General features: G+C 49.7%; 1 protein-coding gene across 3 annotated transcripts in view; it reads left to right on the top strand.

The window, feature by feature from the left end:
* The first annotated feature begins 3,603 nt into the window (after positions 1 to 3,603).
* RASSF2 (Ras association domain family member 2) overlaps positions 3,604 to 24,403 on the top strand; it is a 77,250-nt gene continuing 56,450 nt past the window's right edge. For 2 of the 3 annotated variants that reach the window (XM_043536180.1, XM_043536181.1), the window contains exons 1-4: positions 3,606 to 3,765; positions 18,762 to 18,852; positions 22,799 to 22,874; positions 23,779 to 23,930. In XM_043536180.1, the coding sequence (XP_043392115.1) occupies positions 18,794 to 18,852; positions 22,799 to 22,874; positions 23,779 to 23,930 (287 nt within the window). In that variant the 5' untranslated portion in view covers positions 3,606 to 3,765; positions 18,762 to 18,793. Of the gene's footprint in view, positions 3,766 to 18,761; positions 18,853 to 22,798; positions 22,875 to 23,778; positions 23,931 to 24,403 lie in introns of all 3 variants that reach the window. The other variant, XM_037886277.2, reaches the window with a different exon arrangement.

Here is a 24,403-nt window from a genome sequence, read left to right as displayed (position 1 = left end):
GTTTCCACAGGTGTTGGTGCCGGCGTCTGGCTTTCTGTTAGGACGGCGGTGACTTTCACGGCCCACAAAACCTCAGGAAGTGAACACTAACCCCTCGCCCTTCTGTAGCGCTTTTCATCAGTAGATCTCAAGGCACTTTACAAAGGAGGGCAGAATCCATTATCCTCATTTAGACTGAGATTGGACATTAAGAAAAAACATCTAACTATAAGGCTAGTTACGCACTGGAGCAGGTTACCTAGGGAGGTTTGTGGAATCCCCATCACTGGAAGTTTTAAGGACAGGTTGGACAAACACCTGTCCGCGATAGTCTAGGTTTGCTTAGTCCTGACTTGGTGCAGGGGAGCTGGACGTGATGACCTCTGGAGGTCCCTTCCAGCCCGGCGCTGCTATGTGCTTTTATGGGGCTGATTTTCAGCACAACCGGTACCCAAGTGCCTCTTAGATATCAAGTATTCCAAAGCAGCAACAACACACGCTCCGTCTCTGTCTCTCCCTCCCCCTTGTTCTGGTCCTGAACTTTCCCATTACTTCCGGGATTCTCAGGCCCCTTTTAAAAGAAATTGACCAGAAACAAATATTTAAAAAAAATAATAAATAAAAGGCAAATCAAAACAAGCAAAGGAGGACTTGTGGCACCTTAGAGGCTAACGAATTTATTTGAGCATAAGCTTTTGTGAGATGAAGTGAGCTGTAGCTCACGAAAGCTTAAGCTCAAATAAATTGGTTAGTCTCTAAGGTGCCCCAAGTACTCCTGTTCTTTTTGCAAATACAGACTAACACAGCTGCTACTCTGAAACAAAACAAGCAACTGTTCACCACTGCACAAGATGGGGAAATGCAAATAGCCTTTTCCAATTGCAGATAGAAAACTATAAACAATTGAAGAAAGAGACAGATGTATTGAAATCAGAGAGAGAGCCAACCAATCTGGCTTGGGGACATAAGGATATATTATATGAGCATTCAGCGGGCACAACTGAAGTCAGGGCTAGAAGATGGACAGACATAGGGTAAGAGATAACACCTGGCTCGATGAGCTTACAAGCTACATAGGCAAGCCAGGTGTCTTTTTGTTTCAGAGTACGAGTGCCGCTATTCAACTGAGGGCACGTCATCACTAGCACCAGAGAAGAGGAGCTGCAGGGAAAGAAAGATAGTTCTAATCCATCCAATTTAAGAAATTCTTTCCTGTCCAGCAGAACAAGTTCGGGACACCAATGTTACACCAACACACAGTGGCACACAAAGCCCCACCACCCAACTGTTGTGAGCAGCAGCTTGGGACAAAGAGTCAGTTTATTAAAGGGATTGTATGATTGGTTTGCCTGTCATAGAAGGGGTCTGGACTCGAAGATTCAGGAAGCCCAGTCCACTCCAATGTTCCTCTGATTCTTTGATTCTATTCCCAGCTCGGCACCAACCTGGGCCAGTTACTTAGGCCAGAACTTAGACTCATAGACTTTAAGGTCAGAAGGGACCATTATGATCATCTAGTCTGACCTCCTGCACAAGCCAGGCCACAGAATCTCACCCACCTACTCCTGTAACAAACCCCTAACCTATGTCTGAGCGAGTGAAGTCCTCAAATCATGGTTTAAAGACTTCAAGGTGCAGAGAATCCTCCAGCAAGTGACCCGTGCTCCACACTGCAGAGGAAGGCAAAAAAACCCCCAGAGCCTCTGCCAATCTGCCCTGGAGGAAAATTCCTTCCTGACTCCAAATATGGCAATCAGCTAAACCCTGAGCATGTGGGCAAGATTCATCAGCCAGACACCCAGGAAAGAATTCTCTGAAGTAACTCTCATCCCATCCCAGGCCATTGGGCATATCTATCGCTAATCATCGAAGATCAATTAATTGCCAAAATTAGGCTATCCCATCATATCATCCCTTCCATAAACTTATCAAGCTTATTCCTGAAGCCAGATATGTCTTTTGCCCCCACTGCTTCCCTTGGAAGCCTGTTCCAGAACTTAACCCCTCTGCTGGTTCGAAACCTTTGTCCAATTTCAAGTCTAAACTTCCTGAGGGCCAGTTTATATCCATTTGTTCTTGTTTCATATCCATTAGTTCTTGTACGCTTCTGGACGCTTGCAAGGTGCTCAGCACCTGGATAGATCAGACCACTCAGGGTATATTTAACCTGCACACGAAGCCCGGGCTCTGACTCGGGTTTGAGCCTAAGTGCCAGTTCCATCCACACACACGTCAGCCCGGGTTGGGTCAACAAGCGCTCACGACACAGGGCCCATGACCCTGCTGGAGGAGTGAGTCAGAGCCAGAGATTCCTGCACTGAGCCCAAGAGCTTGTGGTAGCGCTAATGTGAATAAGCTGGAGCAGTGGCTCGCAGCCTTTCCAGACGGCTGTTCCCCTTTCAGGAGTCTGATTTGTCTTGCGTACCCCCAAGTTATCCCTCACTTAAAAATTACTTGCATCAAAATACAAAAGCGTCCCAGCACACCATTACTGAAAAATGGCTGACTTTCTCATGTTTACCATATAATTATGAAATAAATCCACTGGAATATAAATATTGTATTTATATTTCCGTGTACAGTTTACAGAGCAGTACAAACAAGTTATTGTCCGTAGAACAGTTTAGTTTGTACTGACTTCACTAGGGCTTTTCATGTAGCCTGTTGTAAAACTAAGCAAATATCTAGATGAGTTGATGTATCCCCCGGAAGACCTCTGAGTACCCCAGGGGAACATGTAGCCCTGGTTGAGAACCACTGACCTAGAGATACGCCCAAGCTAGATGTAAGGACTCCCAGGATGGAGAATACACGTCCCTGGACAATCTGATCCCATAGTTAATTACCCACACGGTTCAAATATTCCACCTTATTCCCAGTTTGAAAACTCTTCAATTTCCAGTTTATGGAGCTTGGATCTGCCTATGCCTTCGACATGGATTAAAACTCTTGCTCGCTCATTCCAACCATGCGTCAAACATCAGATGGCCATGACGCCTGGTCCCTACAGACCCGTACTGTGTTTGATCTGGGGTGAGACACAGCCCTGAGAGCCCCCAGCCTGGGGCGATCCTTTGGCCCAGATCCTCAAACGTAGCCAGACCCCTCAGGGCCCCGGGCCTTTGTGACTCTCCGCCCACGGTTTTCACAAAAGCTTTCTCTCTTTCCCATCACAGCTCCCCCCCCCCCCCCCCCCCGCCACCATCCCCAAATGATGTTCCTGCAGCTAGTGCCCCTCCAAATCCACTGCCCCTGTGCGCTGGGCTTTTTTCCAGGACCCCCAGGCTCTATCCCCTTTGGCCTGCCAAGGTTTGCAATCCCGGCACCCCTCTGATGCTTGAGGTTTGCAATCCCAGCCTGTGGGAGGCTCTCCGAGCCAGCCAGCCAGCCAGCCACCCTCCTCCTCTGTCCGAGGCTGATGACACTCCAAACTCGGGCAGCTGCTGAAGCCGCTAACCAGCTGCGCATTGTCTGGGCGGGCGCCCAGGCTCCTCCTCCCTGCTCCCCACCGAGCCGGGGGGCGGGCTGGAGACACCAATGAGGCTGCGGACCGGAGCCGCCCAGCCGCGGCGATTGGTGCGGGGGGCTCCGACCCGCCGCGGGGCGCCGGGAGAAGGGGGAGCCAGGCCGAGAGAGGCGGGCGGGGTCTGCAGCCGCTGCGCCGCCTCCCCTCGGCCCGCGGGCGGCGGATGGAGGCGCGGGGTGGGCGCCCGGCGCGGGCACCGAACCGGAGCGGCGGGGCGGCTGCCCAGCGGGGCGGCTGCTGATTGCCCGGCCCAGCGCACGGTAAGGGCCGGCCGCTCTGCAGCTGGGGCTGGGGCTGGGGCTGGGGCTGGGGCGGGGAGGTGGATAACAAAGGCGGGCCCCTTGGCAGGGGAGCCCGGCCCCGGTCCCTGCTGGCGGGCTGCAGGCTGCGAAGCGGAGCAGCCGCCTGCGAGGCTGCTCCCACGTGGCAAGAGGCATCCGAGAGCCGGGGCCGGGGGCTGCGGGGGAGCGGGCGGGGTGCCCTGGCGCAGCGGATGGGGTGGGAGGCAGGATGCCTGGGTTCTGCTCCTGGCTCTGGTGGGGGTGGGGGTGGGGGTCTAGGGATGACAGCAGCAGGCTGGGAGAGCAAGAGGTCTGGGGTTCTCGTCCCAGCTCGGGGAAGAAGTGGGGTGCCGGAGTCAGGACAAGGAGTGGAGACCCCGGGGGAGTCTGCTGCAGCTTTGCCACTCGGTATCTGCTCTGGAGCAAATTGCATCGTCTCGGTGTCCTTCTCCTTCGCCATCAGCATGGGCGGTTGGGTAACTTCCCCCCTGCAGCCTGCTTTTATTGACAGACTCCTCTGGACTCTGCTCTGTAGGCCAGGGTGGGGAGAAGGATGCTGAAAGAGGAAGAAACTGGTTCCTGGATTTCGAGAGTCTTGTTTTCAGTGGGCATCAAGCGACGTTGACATAAGAAGGGCCATACTGGGTCAGACCAAAGGTCCGTCAAGCCCAGTATCCTGTCTGTGACAGTGGCCAATGGCAGGTGCCCCAAAGGGCATGAACAGACAGGTTATCATCAAGTGATCCATGCCCTGTCACCCAATCTTCACCGAGCTGTTTGGCGTGTCAGACTTTCTGTTCTCAGCCCTGATTTATGGGGAGGTCAGAGGCACTGGAGGGAGATTAGGTCAGGAGCTATTCAGTGGGTGTGCGTGTACTGAACTATTCAAGTATACTGTGTCAGTTTCTTTGGAGGAGGAAGAGAGGCAAGGGCTTATGGGTTTTCACTGATGTGCTCCTCCCAACCCATATGAATTTCAGTGATTGTTTGGGCAAACGTTACTACGCTGTCGCTTTGAAAATAATAAAAACCTGCTACAATCGCAGTCTTTGAAAGCGGGAGACGGCAACGGTCTGGAAACTTTTTTTAAAGGATAGAGGGATCTTTATATGCCCAGGTGGTGTGTTTATGTGAAATATGTTCCAATCGAAAGCCCCCTGAGCCCTGCAAACCTCCACATTTCCCCTTGTCCGCGTAAATCAGTTTTTGCAAGTTTGAGACTTGTGTGAGTAAGACAGACTCGTGTGCCTTAACAAAAGAAGTGTGCACAAGCACAAAAACAGTAAAAAGTCATTAACTTAATCATTCATAGCTCTTTTTCAAGTCAGAAGGAGCCATTATGATCATTTAAAGCTCTTGGCTTCTGTAACGGATGCCTTAAATTTACTTGTCATGATAACATGGCTCAGAATAATTACCTGTGTAGTGAGACTGTTAACTAAGTGCTTACAGGGGGATTTCACCAGGTCATCTGCACCACTTAAAGATGTAAGAGATGCCCAGGCCTCATGCTGACCCCTTGGACAGGGCCGGCTTTCACCCAAATCGACCTGCGTGAGCTGGTTCTAACGCTCGGGAAAGATGCTGTGTGGGCTGGAGTCCTGTGTCGATTTCCAGAGCAGCTGCCGCCTGGGGAGAAGCATTACCCTGGGGGAAGGGGGTAGGACCTCAGCCAGTGCATCTCCATGCTGGCATGGTGACATCTTGGTGAGAGGCTAGTTCAGTCTGTAGTCCTGGACCTCTGCTGAGATCTCTCCTGTTTGTGTAGCCCCAGGGAGGGGACTGGATCGAAACCCCCAGCTCATTTCCTGTCGGCCACAAAGAGCCATTTGATGGCAACTGTTTCTAGTCGGGCTGGGTTTGAACCAGTGACCTAGGGGTGAAGAGTTCAATAGACCCCATTGCTCTGACCCGTCCCACTTAATTTCCCTGCGTCTCATCCTGAGGCCTTCCTACCCTTTGCCTCTAACCTCGACCTGGCTTCTCTCCATTTCCCCTGAGCAGGACCCTTCCAGGCAATATCCACTTGGGAATAAGATCCAGGGCCTCGGCAGGGCTTTTTAGTGCCCAGCGTCAGAACAGGTGGCATGCGTTCCCCTTTCCAGCCGCGTTGCAGAGCGCAGTACCCGGCTACCAGCAGGACAGTGGCTTTAGCCTTCTCCTGCTAAATTGGATACTGGGCTCCCGTTATAGGACTTGCCTTGTGGGCTTGGGCCAGCGGGGCTTACAGCAGCCGGGCTAGGGGTACCGCCATTGCCTAGGGCAGCCGTTCTCAAACTGTGGGTTGGGGTCCCAACGTGGGTCGCGACCCCTTTTTACTGGGGTTGCCAGGGCCGGCTTAGATTTGCTGGGGCCAGGGGCCAAAGCCTGAGGGCGTCAGCCTTGGGCAGTGGGGCTCAGATTACAGGCCCCCCTCTCTGGGGGGAAGTGGGGCTTTGTTTGACATCCCCCAAACCCCCCAGCAGTGAGGCTCGGGCGGGCTCAGGCTTCGGTCCCCCCTTCTGGGGTCGTGAAGCAATTTCTGTTGTCAGAAGGGTGCAGTGAAGTTTGAGAACCCCTGGCCTAGGGCATGTGAGAATTGCTGGAGTGAGCACCTGTTTGAGAGTAAAGCAGCCTTAGTTAGGACAGGGATGGAGTGGGCTCCGTGTGACCATTTATGTTGCATGGGCCTGAGACCATTTGGGCAGATTGCCCTCACCGGGTTGTGGGTCATGGGGTAGGGAGGGAGTTGATACGTCTCAGGGTGGACTCAAAGCGCAGAAATATCTGTTGAACGGGGCGTGTGTGGGGATTCACACTCAGGCAGCTTTTAGTGGTGGCGATGTTGTTCTTCCACCCGAAGCTGCTATGCACGCATCTTTCAGACATACCTGGCTCTCTCCGAAGAGCAGAGCGATCTCCTCATAGCCAAGGGAGTTAGCTCTGCACGGTTAGCTGGTGGGAACTGGTGCTGAATGTCCCAGCTTTGAGCCCCACCGATGACCCACAATGATGGCTCCTTTCTCAGACCCAACAGCTTTAGGAAGTCAGTCCCGGGCTTCCGATGGTGCTTTGACGCTCTTTCCTGACTCTTAACATCCTGCTTTCCGGCCTCGGGGTGGCCTCTGATGTTTCTGGCTGTCTGCAGACGCAGGAGCACGACCTTGGGGTCAGTTTCACTTAGTTTGTGTTTGGAGGGTGTTCTGCGTAGTCATTAGGGGATAGGAACTTTCATTTTAAATCACAGCTTCGATCTGCACGTGGAAAGGTGCGCCGTGTCTGCCCCTAGGAATCGCTCTGAGCCAGCTCTCCCTGCCCATCAATTAGCATAACTGCACTGGTGCTACGCCCTAAGTGTGCGGAGCAGGTGCCAGGTTAGCAAACTCCAGCAATAGGGCAGATTACACCAGTTCCCGGCCGCTCCTGAGAGCTGTTCCTGCCACAAGGCCTCAGGTTCTACAGGACGGGATGAAACCCCCCCCAGCTCTCCAGAGAAACTTCACTTCTCGCTGTTGCTCAAGGTTTCTGTCAGGTTCTGGGCTAACTCCCGGAAGCGTCCCCTGTCATCGCAGCCTTGTCTGTCGTCACTGTTGCAATGGCGTAGGGTGCCCTCCAGATGGGCAGGCGCAGCAAGACGCTTACAGGCCCAGCTTTGTTTGAGACTGGAGCACGTGTGTGTTGTATCACCCTCCCCGGGCACCCCGGTGCTGTGAGTGGGGAGGGTGTCGGGATGAACCCGAACGCTGCTGTCTGGGAGCACAGGCTGCCGGAGAGTATTTTCTTCCACTGTTTGCCAGCACACCGGGATGAGTCAAGTGGCCGTGGAGGAACCCGGCAGTCTGGGTTTTGGTGGGGGTGGCTGCAGCAGTCGCTTTGCAGAGCAGATGGGTTTGTCAGGACCGGGGAAAAATGGTCTGAAAAAGATAATTTTAGGGTAGATTGCATTTTGGTACAGTCAGCCCTGAAAGTGACTTTAGAAACAGATCATGTTGAATGACAAGCCTGCTAAATCCTGATATTCCCAACCTTCTGTGGGTGCGGGAGGCATCGAGTTTTCTAATTGGTTCAGGAAACCTCCTATAATTTCATACTTCTGTGTAGCCCCCTTCCACTAAAGCTTTGAAAGGACGTTGCAAAAAGTAAGGGATTCTTCTAGTGTGCATGCGGGCCAAATAGTCATTAAATATGCTCCATTTTTAATGGTTGGGTAAACTGAGGCACGGTGCAGTTACCTGACTTTGCGCAAGGTCACGGAGAGACCTGCTGGCACCGCTGATGAGAGAACGCTGGCAGCTGAAGATGGTAAAGTTCAAACTGGACAAAAGATTGGCGTCTTTCACTGGGAAGGTTAGCCGCCGGAATGGCTTAACAAGCAGTGTAACAAATGCTCTCTCTCGGACTCTTTAAATGAAGTTCTGCTCTAGTTCAACCCTGACTTACACGGTTTACTGCAGCAGTCGCTGAGGGAAATTCGGCAGTTTGTGTGGTCTCAGAGGTCAGACTAGATCGTAACGGTCCCTTCAAGCTTTAAAATCTATTTATCTGTGCAACCCAGGAGTTCTGACTCTGTCCTGTGCACTAGCCACTACATCCTGCTCCGTCCACAAATTTGTTGATCTCAGCCGTCCCCTTGCCTTAGGTGGCCATCTACGAGACCAGGGAGAGGAGGTTGGCCGACGGGGTCTCCTGTGACTGTGGGGCCTATTTCTCCGCTCACGCATCCGGGCGGAGTTCCTTTGGGTGGCGTCCGTTGGCTCCCTTGACGCCTTCGAGGAGCAGTGGGCGCTCTCCGGGGTTCTCTGCTCGGTGTCCCCGTCAGGTTCCCTTCGTTCAGCCCTGTGACCTCACTCCCGTCCCTGTTCTGTCTTTCGTTGTCCCCCGTACTCACTTGGAATCCCAGACCTGTGGATACTCCCCTGAGGCTGGGGGGAGGTCCTTTAGTAGTGGGTGGGCAGATCAGTCGGCTCAGAGGCATCTTGTTGAGCCGGCGTTTATGAAAATAAAGCAATCGTTGCAGGTAATACAATTCTACTGATTATGTATTGCTTGGTCAGGACAGCCTCGGGGATTCCTTGATCAGCTGGAGGTTTCTTGTTAGCAGCGTCTGCTCAGAGCTTTAAGTATCAGATCTGTCTCCCTTTTAATAACCCAGACTCAGGGCATCTCTTGCTGCACCAGTCTTCATCGGTTCCTATGTCTCCTTTGTCCCATCTACTCCTGCACCATACAGGTTTTCTTTATACCTGCGAGTAAGGGCACGTCGTGTGTAACAGCGTGAAAGTGACCCCTACTTGTGTCCTCTTTGCACACTTCAGTTGCTCGTTCAGAACGCTCCGTCCGGGTGGCCTGTCAAACGGCGTTAAAGGGAGACGAGCAGAAAGGCCGTTTGGCCTGATGACGCAGCAGCCGGAGAGTGGTGGAGCAAATCGTGCTCGGGGCTTCGAGCATTCTGTCTGGCCATCGGGACTAAAGTCAGGTTTAACATCTGGGGGGGTATGTGTGTGTGGAACCCTAGACTGGAGTGTAAGTGCCTCGTGTAGTAATTATATAGCATAAGGGAAGGGGGGCATTCTTAACATGGGCCTTTTGGTGCTACTATGATCAATGTTGTTAATAAAATCCTCCTTTAGGAGGCTGTGTTCCTCATTGGCAGAGGGATTGACTCCTTGCTTTATGAGGTTTCTTCCTTAAGCTTCTGTGATCCTAAAATCTTGATAAGATAGAAAATCATCCGATTACCTCCCCCCACTCCCCTCTCTGTGAGACCTACAGCGACATTCATTTCTATTGCTTTTGTTTTAATTCCCCAAATGCCACTGTAGTTACTGGTTTCAGAGGGGTAGCCGTGTTAGTTTGTATCAGCAAAAACAACGAGGAGTCCTTGTGGCACCTTAGACGCTAACAAATTTATTTGGGCATAAACTTTCGGGGGCTAGAGCCCACTTCATCGGATGCGTGGAGTGGAAAACACAATAGACCTTTTCATATATGCCTGCTACTGAATTTTCCACTCCATGCATCCGATGAAGTGGGTTTTAGCTTATGCCCAAATAAATTTGTTAATCTCTAAGGTGCCACAAGGACTCCTCGTTGTTTTTACTGTAGTTGCTATGGGCTTGCGCCACAAAAGGACTTATTCCCAAGTGCCAGTTCAGTTCCTAGGCCACAGGGTGAGACAGTACTCCTGACCAGGTCTAAATAAGAGCCTTTTTGCTGCACCTCTTGAGGGTTGTTTTGTGCATTGACTTGTCGTGCTTGTCAGGTATTGATCTGGTTTATATTGAGCTGCTCGGACCATCTCTCCGGGGCAGAGAGTGGAAAAGCTCTCCTGTTTGCATTGTGGATGCTGGAAGTACTGGCTCACTTCTGTGGGTGAGCTCTGGTGCTGATAATCTTTAAAAGGAGATCAAACTATCCCTACGCATCAAGGAAAGTAAGCCTTGCCTGGGGTGTGAGGCTGTCAGCGTCAGACGGCCGAGCCCCTTTCTAGAAACCCTGCATGAGGAACCGTGAATCTGCACAGCAGACCCAAAAAAGGAAGAACTGGCAGCTCTTCATCTCGCTTAGGAAATGGAGATGGTGACCGAGATGAGGGTGTCAGAGAAGGCTTAAGCAGCTTGTCGCTTCAGATCTAGCAGCCAGGCGATAAACAGGAAGTTGGAGCTCAATCAGAAGCAAATCTTCCATCTGAGAAACTGAAGACACCCTGGCACGGCTGCTGCACCAGCTTGAAGTTGTTTTCACAGAGGGGGGGCTCTTCCCGTGCATTTTGAATCATAAGGCAGGCAAAATACACAAGCGTAAGCCCATTCACCTTCTAGAAATTCATTCGTAATGTAACTTTTTCAAGGGAAACCATAGGTTTGGGCTCTCCCTCTCCCGTTGTAGATAAATAAGCACCATGTGGCTCAGCTTGGGGACCTTAATAACTAAGCATGTCTGCAATTAAGATCTCCACAAACTTTTTGCAAGAACAGTTTTTTTGTGAGGGTGTCCTGGGCCTTAATTTCTCCTCCTTTACCCTGATGGCTGCACTCCACCCCAGAGAGAGCTGCGTTTTATTATTGCTCTTTTACGGATTGCTTCAAACCTTTAAAATTGCAACCACAGTAGCCACCCGGTGCTCCAGGCACCTAGTGCCGAAATTAAAACTTGCAACATGAGCATAAACAAAGGACTATGCATAAATATATCCACTGCCCCCTATCCTCCTTAACACAGACAGCAGTGTGTGTGTGAGGGGGTCTACAGCGTGTCAGGAATGCGAATCAATCTGGACTCCACTGGACCAAGATAGGTAGTTCCAAAATCAAAGACGTTCCCTTTCACAAGTGCTGGACCTGGGGGTGCTGCGCACCCCTTGGCTTGAAGTGGTTTCTGTTATATGCAAGGTTTACAGTTTGGTTCAGTGGCTCTCGGCACCCCCACTATACAAATTGTTTCAGCCCCCCTGCTCCAGTTAATGTTGAGGTTGTTCCCGTTTGAGAGCCTTTGCTGATTTCAGCAATGGCTGTGTGTTTGAAGGGTGCTGTATAAACTGCTCCAAGAGGTCCCCCGGCACTTCTTGGCTTAGGCATGCGGCTGCTAAGGAGCTTCAAGGATGCCCTTCAGGTAGGCTTAGAAAGATTAGATTTTAATCGTAAACGTTGACATCACTGTGCACACACAAGCCGACACACAGGTATTTCCATCGTTTATAATCAACTTTTGCAGATAGGCCGAGGAAGGAAAACGCTGCTTGAGAACTTAGCTGCATTTGGTTTGAGGATATGTACTTTCTATGTTTTGATGTGATGTTTGTGTTTTCATGCTTATATAAAGTTTTAACTTTTTGAATCTCAGTGGCTACTGTCATGCAGTCTGTGAAAATTTAAATCGATGCAAATCTTAAAAGCCTGAAATCCATAATTTTGCGTAACTGTGAGAATTTAAATCGGGGGGAAATGCTTGAAAATAAATATTGTGTGTCAAAATGACAATAACGTAGAAATCAAATTCTGCCAAGCCTATCTGTGGGTGTATTAAGACAAATAGACCGCTAAGGGGTGTAAATGCCTAGAGGCAAATTCCCTCGCTGATGCAAATTGTCAGTGCTGCATTGGTTAGTTCAAGGTAAAAACCTCTAAGTTCCCCAGTGTTTTTATAAAGTACTGAGGGCCAGCAGGTTGGTTATCTCCATAGAACAGAAACTTCAGTCTGGTTGCTTCTTTGCCACTGTTTGATGCAGCCAGTGCTTATCTCTAGCCTTTGGGTCACTGTGTGTTTTGAGATGGCCAGGGAGTCTGCTAAGAGCCCTAAAGGAAAACACACGTGCTGCCCATCTGTGTGCAACTCGGGCAACGTTTTTGCATGAGACAAGTAACTGTGTAACTTCTTCTTCCTCTGTGTGGAAATTACTTGGTGGTAACTTCCCCAACGGTTTCTAACTTTTGATGTTGTTTCAGAATACACCAGTCACGTAGCCATGTGTTTCGTTAACAGTCCCCTCTGAGGAAGGGAGATGGGTGCGTGTAAGGGCTTCCTGGTGGAGCTCTCTGTAGCAGAAGGTAATTATTCCAGTAGCCTCTAGGCCCCAACCTAGATTTGGGTCCTGTAGCGCTAGGCTCTACATGGACACTTAATAAGAGACAGTCCCTGCACCGAAGAAGCGTGGGGTGCGAATTTTCAAAAGTGCTTAAGGGAGTTAGGTGCCTAAGAAAAAAAATCTCCCCTTCAGAATTTAAATAGAGCAGATGGACAAAAGGTGGAAGAAAGAAAGTATTCTCGTTGTCTGAGGCCCACGGAGAGGAAGCGACTTGCCCAAGGTCACCCAACAAGTCTGGCGGAGGTGGGGATTGAATCCAGATCCCGTCAGCACCAGGTCAGGGTCTTAATTACATGAACACGGTCCTTTCCTCTCAAAATAATCAAGAGACTCCATCCTCGGGGAAGCTCAAATTGAGGTAGTACAAGGTGGCTGGAGGCTTGCCCAGGCCAGATGTCTTGTTGAAAGGTTGGTCTTGAGCCACACAGCTGCGAATCTCGGTTGTGTGTATTTGCTTCAGCATCAGTCTGTGCGTCTCAGGTGCGGCCTTGTCGCCCCTTCCTGCTTGCCTATCAGTCACCCATCCATCCGTCCCTGCTGTCTTTGTAATTGCAATTGCTCCTGTCTGAGAGATGGATGGATCCCACCCCTCCCCTCGAGCAATGCCTTCTCTGCTCTGTTCCTCCCTTCTGAACTCGAATGGAATAAGACATAATTTCCTCATTTACGGGTCTCTGAGGGATTTTTCGCCCATCCTGGTTTCAGCTTGGCCTACGGACGCTCATCCGTTCTGTTCGGATATCTATGCCGTCCGTCTGGCCCCATTACTCATATCGCCCTCTTGCTCTGTCTCGAAGTTTTGCTTTCGCAAAGAGGGCACAAAGAGCTGGTCGCTGGTTCTCTACCCACGTTTCTGCTGAGCATCCAGGGTGAACTGGGTGTATAAGTGCATTGCAAGGTCTGTCCTGTGAGTATGTTGTTTGTTTCTATAGCCGTAATTCTGTCCGCTGTGACAGGGTTGGGCCAGATGGCTACTGGAGAGTAATTGAGAGTAATAGAAGGCAGATATATTAGCCCCGGGCTAAGTGGGTCCCTTTTCCCTGGGTAAGGTAACAGGGAAGGTTCCAGAACCATCAGGAACCTTCTGGAGACAATTAAGACAGGCTGATTAGAACACCTGCAGCCAATCAAGAAGCTGCTAGAATCAATTAAGGCAGGCTAATCAGGGCACCTGGGTTTTAAAAAGGAGCTCACTTCAGTTTGTGATGTGCGTGTGAGGAGCTGGGAGCAAGAGGCGCTAGGAGCTGAGAGTGAGAACGCGGACTGTTGGAGGACTGAGGTGTACAAGCAATATCAGACACCAGGAGGAAGGTCCTATGGTGAGGATAAAGAAGGTGTTGGGAGGAGGCCATGGGGAAGTAGCCCAGGGAGTTGTAGCTGTCGCACAGCTGTTTCAGGAGGCACTCTAGACAGCTGCATTCCACAGGGCCCTGGGCTGGAACCCAGAGAAGAGGGCGGGCCCGGGGTCCCCCCAAATCCTCCCAACTTCTGGTCAGACACAGGAGGAGTCGACCTGGACTGTGGGTTCAGAAAAACAGCCAAGCTGAGGGCTGCCGTGAAGCTCCAAGGCGAGCAGATCCTCCAATAAGCGCAAGACCCACCAAGGTAGAGGAGAAACTTTGTCACACCACTTAATATCTTACGATTTCATATCACTCTTCATTCAGAAATTATGGTGTAAAGGTCAGTGTTGTCCCTATTTTACTGATGGGGGAGGGGAAAAGGGGGGGGGGCGGAAGGTCCAAGTTAGTGGATCAGTGGATTATCTCTGCAGATATCCGTCTGTGGGCGATGGTCTCTGGCGAGCTGACTGGAAAGGAGGCTCTCTTCCTCCTTTCCAGCTGTTGAGATAGATGTCCAGGCTCCTGACTGGACAACCTGATGGTCTCTGAGAACATCTGTTAGTGGTGAAGAGCCTAGTTGCCTCTCCTAGAAACTGTTACGTGATGCACAGTGGGCGGGGAATTGGTCCACAAGAGAATCTCTCTGTTAGGATGCGGACTGCACTGTGCAATGTGACGCTTTTCATCCGAGGATCTCTTTACAAGCACTGAACTTTTCCACACTCGCATGAGGTAGAGAAGTGCTGTTCTTCACTTCTGCTGCTGATAAACCAGGATTTTTCCTTTTGTAAGTTTCCATTGTTTACCTCCTAGGCGGTGAATACCATTGAGATCTATTGTCATGTTAATTAGTCAGATGACACAGGCACATTTCTGCCGATCAAAATGAGCATGTATGTGGAACCCATCTTGTCAGGGTTCCCTCCCCACTCTGGACTCTAGGGTACAGATGTGGGGACCTGCATGAAAGACCCCCTAAGCTTATTTCTACCAGCTTAGGTTAAAAACTTCCCCAAGGCACAAATTTTCCCTTGTACCTTGGGTTTAAGTAACGCTGCCACCACCAAGTGATTTAACAAAGAACCAGGGAAAAGGACCACTTGCAGTTCCTCTTCCCCCAGCAATCCCCCCAAGCCCTTACACCCCCTTTCCTGGGGAGGCTTGAGAATAATATCCGAATCAATTGGTCTGGGTCTTGGAATAATGGAAACATCAGTCAGGTTCTTAAAAGAAGGGTTTTATTTAAAGAAAAGATAAAAGAATCACCTCTGTAAAATCAGGGTGGCAAATACTTTACATGGTAATCAGATTCAAAACAGAGGATTCCCCTCTAGGCAAAACTTTAAAGTTATAAAAAAAACAGGATAAACTTCCCTCTAGCAAAGGGAAAATTCACAAGTTGAAAACAAAAGGTAATCTAACGCGCCTTGCCTTATTTACTTACTCTTTTTGTAATATCAGAGACTCGTACAGGATGGTTTATAGGAGAAGGAGGTTTTTTTGACGGGACGCTTCTGTGCTTTCACCAGAGAACGCCCCAACAAAGCCTTGCCCCCCCCCCCCCACACCAAGATTTGAAAGTATCTTCTTTCCCCATTGGTCCCTTTGGTGGGGGGCCAACCAGGTTATTTGAGCTTTTTAACCCCTTACAGGTAAGGAGGAATTCTAGGCTACCCTTCTCTTTATCGTACTGGGGGGAGGAATAGTTCACTGGTTTGAGCATTGGCCTGCTAAACCCAGGGTTGTGAGTTCAATCCTTGAGGGGGCCATTTAGGGATCTGGGGCAAAAATTGGGGATCGGTCCTTCTTTGAGCAGGGGATTGGACTAGATGACCTCCTGAGGTCCCTTCCAAGCCTGATATTCTATGACACATCTAAAATGGGGAGAGGAATGATACAAGACCCGGAGACCACAACACGGATACTAAACCGTTGAGAGGCAGTGTCTGGACTTGGAGTTAGGAGACTTGGTTCTAGTCCCAGCTTTGCCACTAATCTCTTGTGTGACCTTGGGCAAGTTGCATCGCTCCGTGCCTCAGTTTCCCCTCCCATCATTTGTCTGTCTAAACCGTGTGCCTAATCTGGGTTTAGTTCCTGGCTCTGCCACAGGTTTCCTGTGTGACCTTAATTCCTCTGTGCCTAAGTCTCCCCATCTGTCAACTGGAGATAATACTACTTTCCCCCCACTTTTAGGCTGTAAGAGCTCTTCAGGACAAGGGCTGTCTTAGCTACGTGTGGGTACGCTAGCTAGCACAATGGGACCCCGCTTACAGCTGTGACTTGTAGGGTGATGTCAGTACAAATAATAATAATTGTCCTGAGTTCATAATGTGGCAATCTAAATGTGGCTCGTGTTTGCCTGACCGGTAACACACATCTGGTCAATATTAATGTTTGTTAGAGCCTCCAATTAAAAAAAAAAAAAGAGAGTATTTCCTTCCCATTTTTCCAAGTGAACATTGCCTGCCTCACCCCAGTCCGTCCATGGCCTAGCCCAATTATTTCAGCCTTGCTGGGGTGGTTGTCAAACTCGGTAGCATAAGCCAGGAAATGAAGAGCCGAGTCAGTCTTTCCGTCATTAGTTGCGTTATTATTTTGCGTTTCTGTTCTCCTTTTTTAGGACAATGCACTGTGGACAGAGTTGTTAGCTGTAGCTTTGAATTTCCTGCCCTTTGTCTGCTTGTGTCTCACGCTCGCTGTTGCTGGGTTTAAATACAGGCTTTTGTGTTTGGGCCGCTGCTGGATTTAGAAGCATGGAGTGGAGTATAACTGCTGTTTTGGTCAGGGTTGTGCCAATGTGGGGCGGGAGAGGGTATCCTAACTGTGGCCCAGGAGAACTGGGAACAGGGACTCCTGACCCAGTCACTGGCTGCCATGTGACTGCAGGCAAGTCACTTCATTGTGCCTTCATTTCCCCGTCTGTAAAATATCCACCTCCTTGAGGTATTAAGCGAACTAACTTCTTTGTGTGAAGGGCTTTGAGGTCCCGGAGCGACTTCCCTGTGCAGTAGTGGTGTGAAGGACACTCCAGACCCTTTTATAATGACAGGTTTCAGAGTAGCAGCCTGCTACCACCGCGTGGATCTGCCGTCGACCTCCGTGTGATACTGAGCTACAAGACTGGACCCTGAAACCTTAACTTAACATGTATGCTGTTCTCTTCAAGCCAAAGAGAAGGACTGAGCAATTTCCTTAGGAAACGAATCACAATAATACCTGGATCTCAGAGTGCTTCTCATCCGCAGAGTTCAAAGCACTTTACAAAGGAGGTCAATAACAGTACATTGCAAGTGCGTGTGTTGTGTATAGTGTACAAAGTGGTGGCTATTTTTGGCATGAAATCCCCTATTTAAGTATATATCACAGCAGTGTCATTTGATTTGTGCTGGGGTAGCACCTAGGGGTCTCAAACAGGCATCAGGGTCCCCTTTTACTAGACGCTTCACAAACACAGAATGAAGAAACATGCCCTGAAAAGCATACATCTTTCAAAGTAATGCAGTGTTTTCTAATTATCTGTTATAAGTAATCGAAGTGAGAATTTAAGTAAAAATTTTAAAAGCACCCAAGTGAGTTAAGAGCCTCGGTTATGTTTTCCAAAGTGCCTAAAGCACTTGGGAGTCTTGGAAAACTTTACCCAAAATCTCATTTTAGTAATGCTGCGTAGCTCCCAATAAGTAAATAAAAACTGACAATTTCATGTGGGGACATTTCAAAGGTAAACCGTGGCTGACTTTTGTTGCATGTGTGCATGAGATTGTTTTGGGTTTTTTTGGCAAGTATATGTCTCCACATCTAAACCCATGGAATTGCAATAAATAAATAAATCTGTGGACCTCAGTGTAAACAATCAACTTTGGTGGCAAGGCCATTCTGCATTTGAAAGTTTATAAAATGTAGTTGGTTTTTTTTTTTTTTTTTTTTTTTTTTAGGGGAGTGAAATCAGGCTGAAAACACAACTGGTTTGTTTTCTCCAAACAACAGGGGGGAAACAGGCTGTTCTTTGTGTGTGAAATGGGGTTGTTCCCTCGCAACTGAAACGAAAGGCAGGACCCAGAATGTTCAGGTGGTCGAATGTTTCATGTGAAATATTCACAACAGCTCGACTGAAGCCCCAGCTGATCAAAGACAGTGTTACTGCTCACTGGGGAATTCAAACAAGCTTCTCCTTATTTATTGATCAAGGCAGGTTCAAGTATGATGGCTGGGGATATTTGGTGTCGATACATAGGGGGGGAAATGCATGTCACCTCGGGCTGCTGGTGATTGGTCAAAGGAGAGTCTTGTGTTCAGGCCAACTGTCCTTGTATTTGTTTTTTAAGACAGTTATTTATGATTTTCCCTCCTGGATTCAACCAAAACACCTCTCCTCATCCAGTGGAGTTGAACTTTTTCTTCCTATCTGTAGAATCCAAGATTGCATTGCCACTAGACTCCCTTTGGAAACACCACTGAACTGGATGGTGGTTTCCGTGTCTGTCGCAGCCATTCTCAAAACAGCAGAGGGTATTGTAAGTGGCATCCTGATGATGAGTGGTAGGATGGAGGGGAACCTTACTGTGAGCAGGGTCGGGTGAGAACTGACCCAAACTGGAATCTGATCTGAACGATAAATAATTCTCCTTCCCTCCACCCCGGTCCCATTTGCACCAGTCGTCCCCACTGTCTCCCCATCTGTAAAACAGGTATAATACCTGCCTCACGGGCTCAATACCTTCCTATCTGGGTGGAAGGGTGCAATAGAAATGCAAAGTATTCTATTAATTGTGTCTCCCAGGGTCGGCTTACTATGGTGCACTTGCAACGATTCTCTTTACTTTCCCCTCACCTGACTTTTCACATTTCCGCTTTTAAGTCCATCATTTGAATTGTAACTTTCTATTTTGCTGTCTGCACCGTGGACTGATGTGGCTGACAGATGGATCCAAAGCTCTGAAGTCAGTGGAAAAACTCCCACTGAGTCAGCTGGGCTTTGGATCTGCCCCAATCTGCACATATTAAGATGGAAATGATGCTGTGATTAATGCAAATTTCTCTTGTATCCTTCCCCCCCCCCCCGCCCCATTCAGATCTCTGCTCCTAATGAAAGAAGATCGTGAGGATGGATTACTGCAGCCAGTCATCCGTAGTCCCCTGTGGAAAAGACAAATACATTTCAAAGTAAGATTGCAACCAGAGTTTAACGCAGAAATATTTTTGGTATTATGAGCCGGTGATTTATTTATGAAAGGCCCTGGTGACTGGTGTAGGAGGGGCAGATGCAGACACACAAAGATCTTAAAGCTGTGGACAGAGGTGGAGGGGGAGGTGATCTCGCTAGCAATTGATAATGCAAAGCATGGAAAAATCCACAGAGGAGCCTTGGGGGGAATAGTAACATTCCATGGCTGAGAAATCATTGAATGGTTTGCAGCCAAGGAGAAAAGCGTTTAGGAGATCAAGATGGAAAGATGCCAGTTACTACCCAAGCCCCCTAGATAGGAACAAGCTATAACAACATCTCAGTAGAATGACGTTGGTAAGAAAAAGAAAAAATCACACCCCTAACTGAAATAGTTACACTGGAACAAAACTTATGTAGACCAGGCCCCAATCTCTTCATGTGCCTTAGATTGAGCGCCCCAAATCACTGGAAATGTTTTTTGGGAAAATTTTGGCTGTAGTCTGTCTGTCTCTGCCTCAGTTTTCCCATCTGTAAAATAGGAATGGTGATAATTTTGTATATTTATAAAAATATTGCTCGAGCGTGCAGGGGTGTAATCAGGAAGGCCAAAGCACAATTGGAGTTGCAGCTAGCAAGGGATGTGAAGGGTAACAAGAAAGGTTTCTACAGGTATGTTAGCCACAAGAAGGTGGTCAGGGAAAGTGTGGGACCCTTACTGAATACAGGAGGCAACCTAGTGACAGATTGGGGGTAGTGAAGCACTGGAATGGGTCACCTAGGGAAGGTGGTGGAATCTCCATCCTTAGAGGTTTTTAAGGCCCAGCTTGACAAAGCCTTGGCTGGGATGATTTAGTTGGGGTTGGTCCTGCTTTGAGCAGAGGGTTGGACGAGATGACCTCCTGAGGTCTCTTCCAGCCCTAATCTTCTGTGATTCTATGATTCTAATTGCCCCGCCTTTGCAGAGTTTGGCCCCTCAGAATCTGAAGTGCTGTGCAAATGCTAGGTGTCCTTCCTATGGTATCTGGGTGACACCTAATAGTCCAGTGACTGGTGATTCGTGAGATGCCTGGTTGGATGGATCAGACATTTAGTGACCTTTGCATGGGAACATTGTTATTCCCAGGCCTTTAGAGGTCAGGAAAATACTGTACCTGCTGCACTCCGGGCCAGACTGACGAATGCACTTTGGCTGCTTTGCATTGTCAGAGTCGTGCAAAGCAGCCTGAAACCCAGTCACTGTTACACTGGGCTAATGACTGCTTTGCATTGCCAGAGTCGTACAGAGCAGCCAAAGCTCTGCTGGAGAATAAGGCCCTTGGGCCCTGATTCTTAAACATATTTATGTTCCTAACCTCCATTGAAATCAATGGGACTTACGTGGCTAAACACCTTTGAGGATCTGGAGCTGTGTACCTATGCTGGGTCTCTCTTTTCCCTCCCATTCAGTCTCTACAACCGTGGTGCTATTTAAACTCTAAGGTGGGGGCCTAGTGCAGTGAGTAGACATCGGAAATGTCTTGTGATGGGGGCTGTTTTATTATTTTGACAATAACGAAGTACAAAGTCAAGTGACTGTGTGTTCCCTAAGCTGCTTGTCTTGCAGCCTTGAAGTCTGCTTCATCAAGGTCGGTCTGTCTGAGTTTTTTGTTGCAGTTGGTTTTCTGATCATTGGAAGAAAGGCCTCTTGCGAAGCATTCCTCCAGGGCAGTGTTGGCTGGCAGGATGCAGCAATTGTGGCTGCGCACTCCTTACTCTGGACCGGAAGATGCAATAAACATGCATTGATGGCCCCTATATTTGGGGCGTGTGCTTAGAGTGGGGCAAAATCATTGCCCATCTCTAGGGCCAATATGTTGATGTGCCCTGCAGGTTGTTTGTTTGTGACGGGCTTATGGAAACAAAGTGGGAGGTGATCACTGGACCTCTAGGAAGTGGTTCCGGTTCTCTGGGTATCCTCTGCATTTCCAGATGTGCAGCTGGTGGCACAGAGTGGCACAGTGAACTACTTGTCCAAAGGTCTCCTAGCGGTCTGAGAACTGAAACAAGGTGCCCTGACTTTCAGCGCCCTGATTTAGCTGCTGGAGACCCTCTGCATAGGGGACTTGGTCCCCTAACTTATCTAGCTAAGTGCCTTCGAATATTCAGGAATATTCCCCACCCCCAATTTCCACTTGCTTCTCTAATTGGTTACTCCTGCTAATTTAAGGGGCGGATCCTGCACTTGGTAAAGGGGTTGGGCCTTATTACAGAGAGTGTAGAGAGCACTCATGGTAGTAATTCCAGGGATTCCTCCAAGCATCTGGCTTTCGAAGGGCCCATAAGCTACTGCAAGGGAGAGACACACTTGGACCCAACACACATGCAGAGACACCTACGTGTTCCAGGGAGGAAGGATGGTCCTGTGGTTAAGATCATAGAATATCAGGGTTGGAAGGGACCTCAGGAGGTCATCTAGTCCAAACTCCTGCTCAAAGCAGGACCAATCCCCAATTTTTGCCCCAGATCCCTAAATGGGCCCCTCAAGGATTGAACTCACAACCCTGAGTTTAGCAGGCCAATGCTCAAACCACTGAGCTATCCCTCCCCCTCAGACCAGGATTCGGAAGTTCTTGGCTTTATCGAAGACTGTCTTGGTCAAATCAGTTAATTGCTCAGGGCTGCACTTTGTCTCGTGTGTGGATAATACTCCCGGCACCAGTCACGTCTGCTTAGAACAGGGACAGTCTCTGACTCTCTGTGGGGTGGGTGAATGAGAGAGAATCTAGGTGCTGCAATAATTCATATAATAAACGGAATCTGGACCTGGTAACTTACTGCTCAGGAACTGCCCGGGAAGAATCCCTACTAAGCATGGGCCCCCTGGCACTCACTGGTAACAAGGACAGTGCTCTGTTAAGGTCCATCAAGGCAGGCCGGAGTCAGGGAGTGGATAAGGAAAGGAGGTGTATGTGTACAGGGGTAAGGAGAAGGTTCCTGTGTATATCAGCCTGTCCTTGCTGACAGCCCTATATCTGGAGTAGTCAGAGCTACACAGAGGCCTCATGCAACCTTTGGGAGCAGTGAGTTCCCCTCTCCAGATGGCAGCTGTTGCGTGCCACGTCACAAAGGTTGGGAAGAGGGTCTCTGTTTCCACCTTGGCATGCTTGTGCTCTTCCCCAGCACACCCCTTTTCCATGCAGTGCGAGTGGAAGTGATGCCAAGGCAGGGAACGACCAAGGTCTGGTCTCGTAGCCCTCAGTCATTGAATGCAAGCTCTGGATGTGGCTGGATTAAGCCATCAGTGCTACGGACCCACACTCAGAGCCTCGTCTCCCACAGTCAGGAGATCCCATGAGAATCTCTGCTTTCATATCTAAGAGAAAATGTTTTTCCATCCCTCGCTGTTGTAAAGAAAAGCTTGAAAGAACGACGCGAGTGTAGCCACTGCAGTGACTCCTGCCGGAGCCTGCAGACAGTCTCCTGGGCAGATCCCAGGGCTGGAGAAGTGGGGTGGCCAAAGAGAAGCAGTAGCAAGTCCCTCAGCAGGGCATCAGATGGCTCTGCCATGGGGAGCCTGCTCCTGCCATCCCATGTAGATTCAGGGCTGCGGGGTCATGAGGCATTGTGCCTACGGCTCGTTTGCCTTAATGCAGCCCTGGCTCTGGAAAGTCATTCCTGACTCCATCAAACCTGCGACAGGTCAGCCCCTTCAGGTTACCATTTCAGGCGCTCTGATACTCCGGGCCGGGTGCAGCACAAGAACCTCAGTTTGTCAGGCTTTGGTTTTAAGGTCAGGCTTGACAAAGCCCTGGCTGGGATGATTTGATTGGGGATTGGTCCTGCTTTGAGCAGGGGGTTGGACTAGATGACCTCCTCAGGTCCCTTCCAACCCTGAGATTCTATGATTCTTTCCTTGTCTCAGTGCGACTCCTTGCCTGCATTAATGTTGTCTTCATCTTCCAGAAATGAACTGCTGTTGCACTTGAAGACCTACAACTTGTATTATGAAGGTCAGAATTTGCAGCTCCGCCACAGAGAGGTGAGAAATCAATGATTAAGTATCGAGCAGGTTGGTCTTGTGACTTAGATGGAGGAGGCTGTGTGAAAAAACAAGACCGTCTGGGTCAATGCCCACCTTGGAGGTCAAAAAGCGACTGCTGGCAAAGCAAGCTTCTGGCTGGTTATTATTGCAAGGAGGAGCTCTCCAGCTGTGAGGTCTTGAGTTCCTATATTGTAGCTACTTTACTGAGGGAGACAGCGATCCAATGGGCTCTCCCCGTCCCACATGATCGCCTTTTGGAATCCGTGGGAATTTTGACACTCATTTAAATAGGAGTGGGCTCTGGTCTCTTCCCGGGATTCAAAGATTAAGGCTGGAATGGGAACACCACAATCCTCTAGATCAGCTTTTTATTAGTAATCTAATTATTCTGAAACGTTGCATGATTTAAGCCTGTCTCTCGTTGCGTGCTGTGGGATGCTTTTTGGGGTATTGAGTGCACTGCTCCTGAGAGAAGGTGGGCTTTTAGTTAAAGCGGAAGGCTGGGAGTCAGGACTCCTGGATTCTCTTCCCAACTCTGGGCGGGGAGCATAGTCTGGGGTTAGAACGAGGGATTACGACTAAAACTTACGTGTAGACCAGGCCTGGAATCAGGACTCCTGGGTTCCGTTTCCAACACTGCCCGATGGCATGATGTCACATAGTGAGTAAATCCATCACCACTAGGCTTTCCATTTCCCTGTCCATACCGTGGAGATGATATGGCCTGTCCCTCACATTGTGGGGCTTTGTTAGTGATGATCAAGTGTTTGGAGAGCCTGGGGGGAGGGACGGGACAGGGTGGCAGGGCTGTGTGTTTAGATCTGCCTTGCCGAGGAGGAGAGGGCTCTGGCCAAGGCAGCGCTCTGAGATGTTGGCGTGTGTCTTTGTGTTTGCTGCCCAGGAGGAAGGCGAGTTCATCGTCGAGGGTTTGCTGAACATCTCTTGGGGCTTGCGCAGGCCAATCCGGCTGCAGATGCAGGATGACAACCAGCGGATCCGGCCTCCTCCTTCCTCCTCCTCTTGGCACTCTGGCTGCAACCTGGGCGCGCAGGGGTCAGTAGATGGTCCGCCCTGCCTAGGGAGGAGGCTGTTGTAAGAACTCCCGGGCATGGATTCATTGCCTTGGTAGAGGCATCCGTGGGGGTCTGCTAGACCGCACACGCCCAACACTGGGACCCAACGTGCAGCTCCAGAAACCGGCCGATGGGCTTCTCCTCTCTACTGAGGTCGAATTAGGGCTTATTGCCAATGCAGTCTGCAGTCACTGGGGGAGGGTGGTGAAATGCCTGACATTATTGCAGTAGCGCCTAGAGGCCACAACCAAGAGCATAGCCCCGTTACGCTAGGTGCTGTACAAATGTGTAGGAAGATACTCCCTGCCCTGAAGAGCTTACATGCTAAATAGACAAGACAGATGAAGGGTGGGAGGGGAAACTGCGGCACGGGGAGATGAAGTGACTGACTCAAGGTCACACAACGGGTCAGTGGCAGAGCCGGGAACAGACCCCAGGTTGCCCGAGTCCTAT

Source organism: Chelonia mydas, chromosome 26, assembly GCF_015237465.2.
Source record: "Chelonia mydas isolate rCheMyd1 chromosome 26, rCheMyd1.pri.v2, whole genome shotgun sequence".
In the NCBI taxonomy this organism is placed as follows: Eukaryota; Metazoa; Chordata; order Testudines; family Cheloniidae; genus Chelonia; species Chelonia mydas.
The sequence above is the reverse complement of the archived record's forward strand: the minus strand, read 5'-3'. Positions and strand labels throughout refer to the sequence as shown.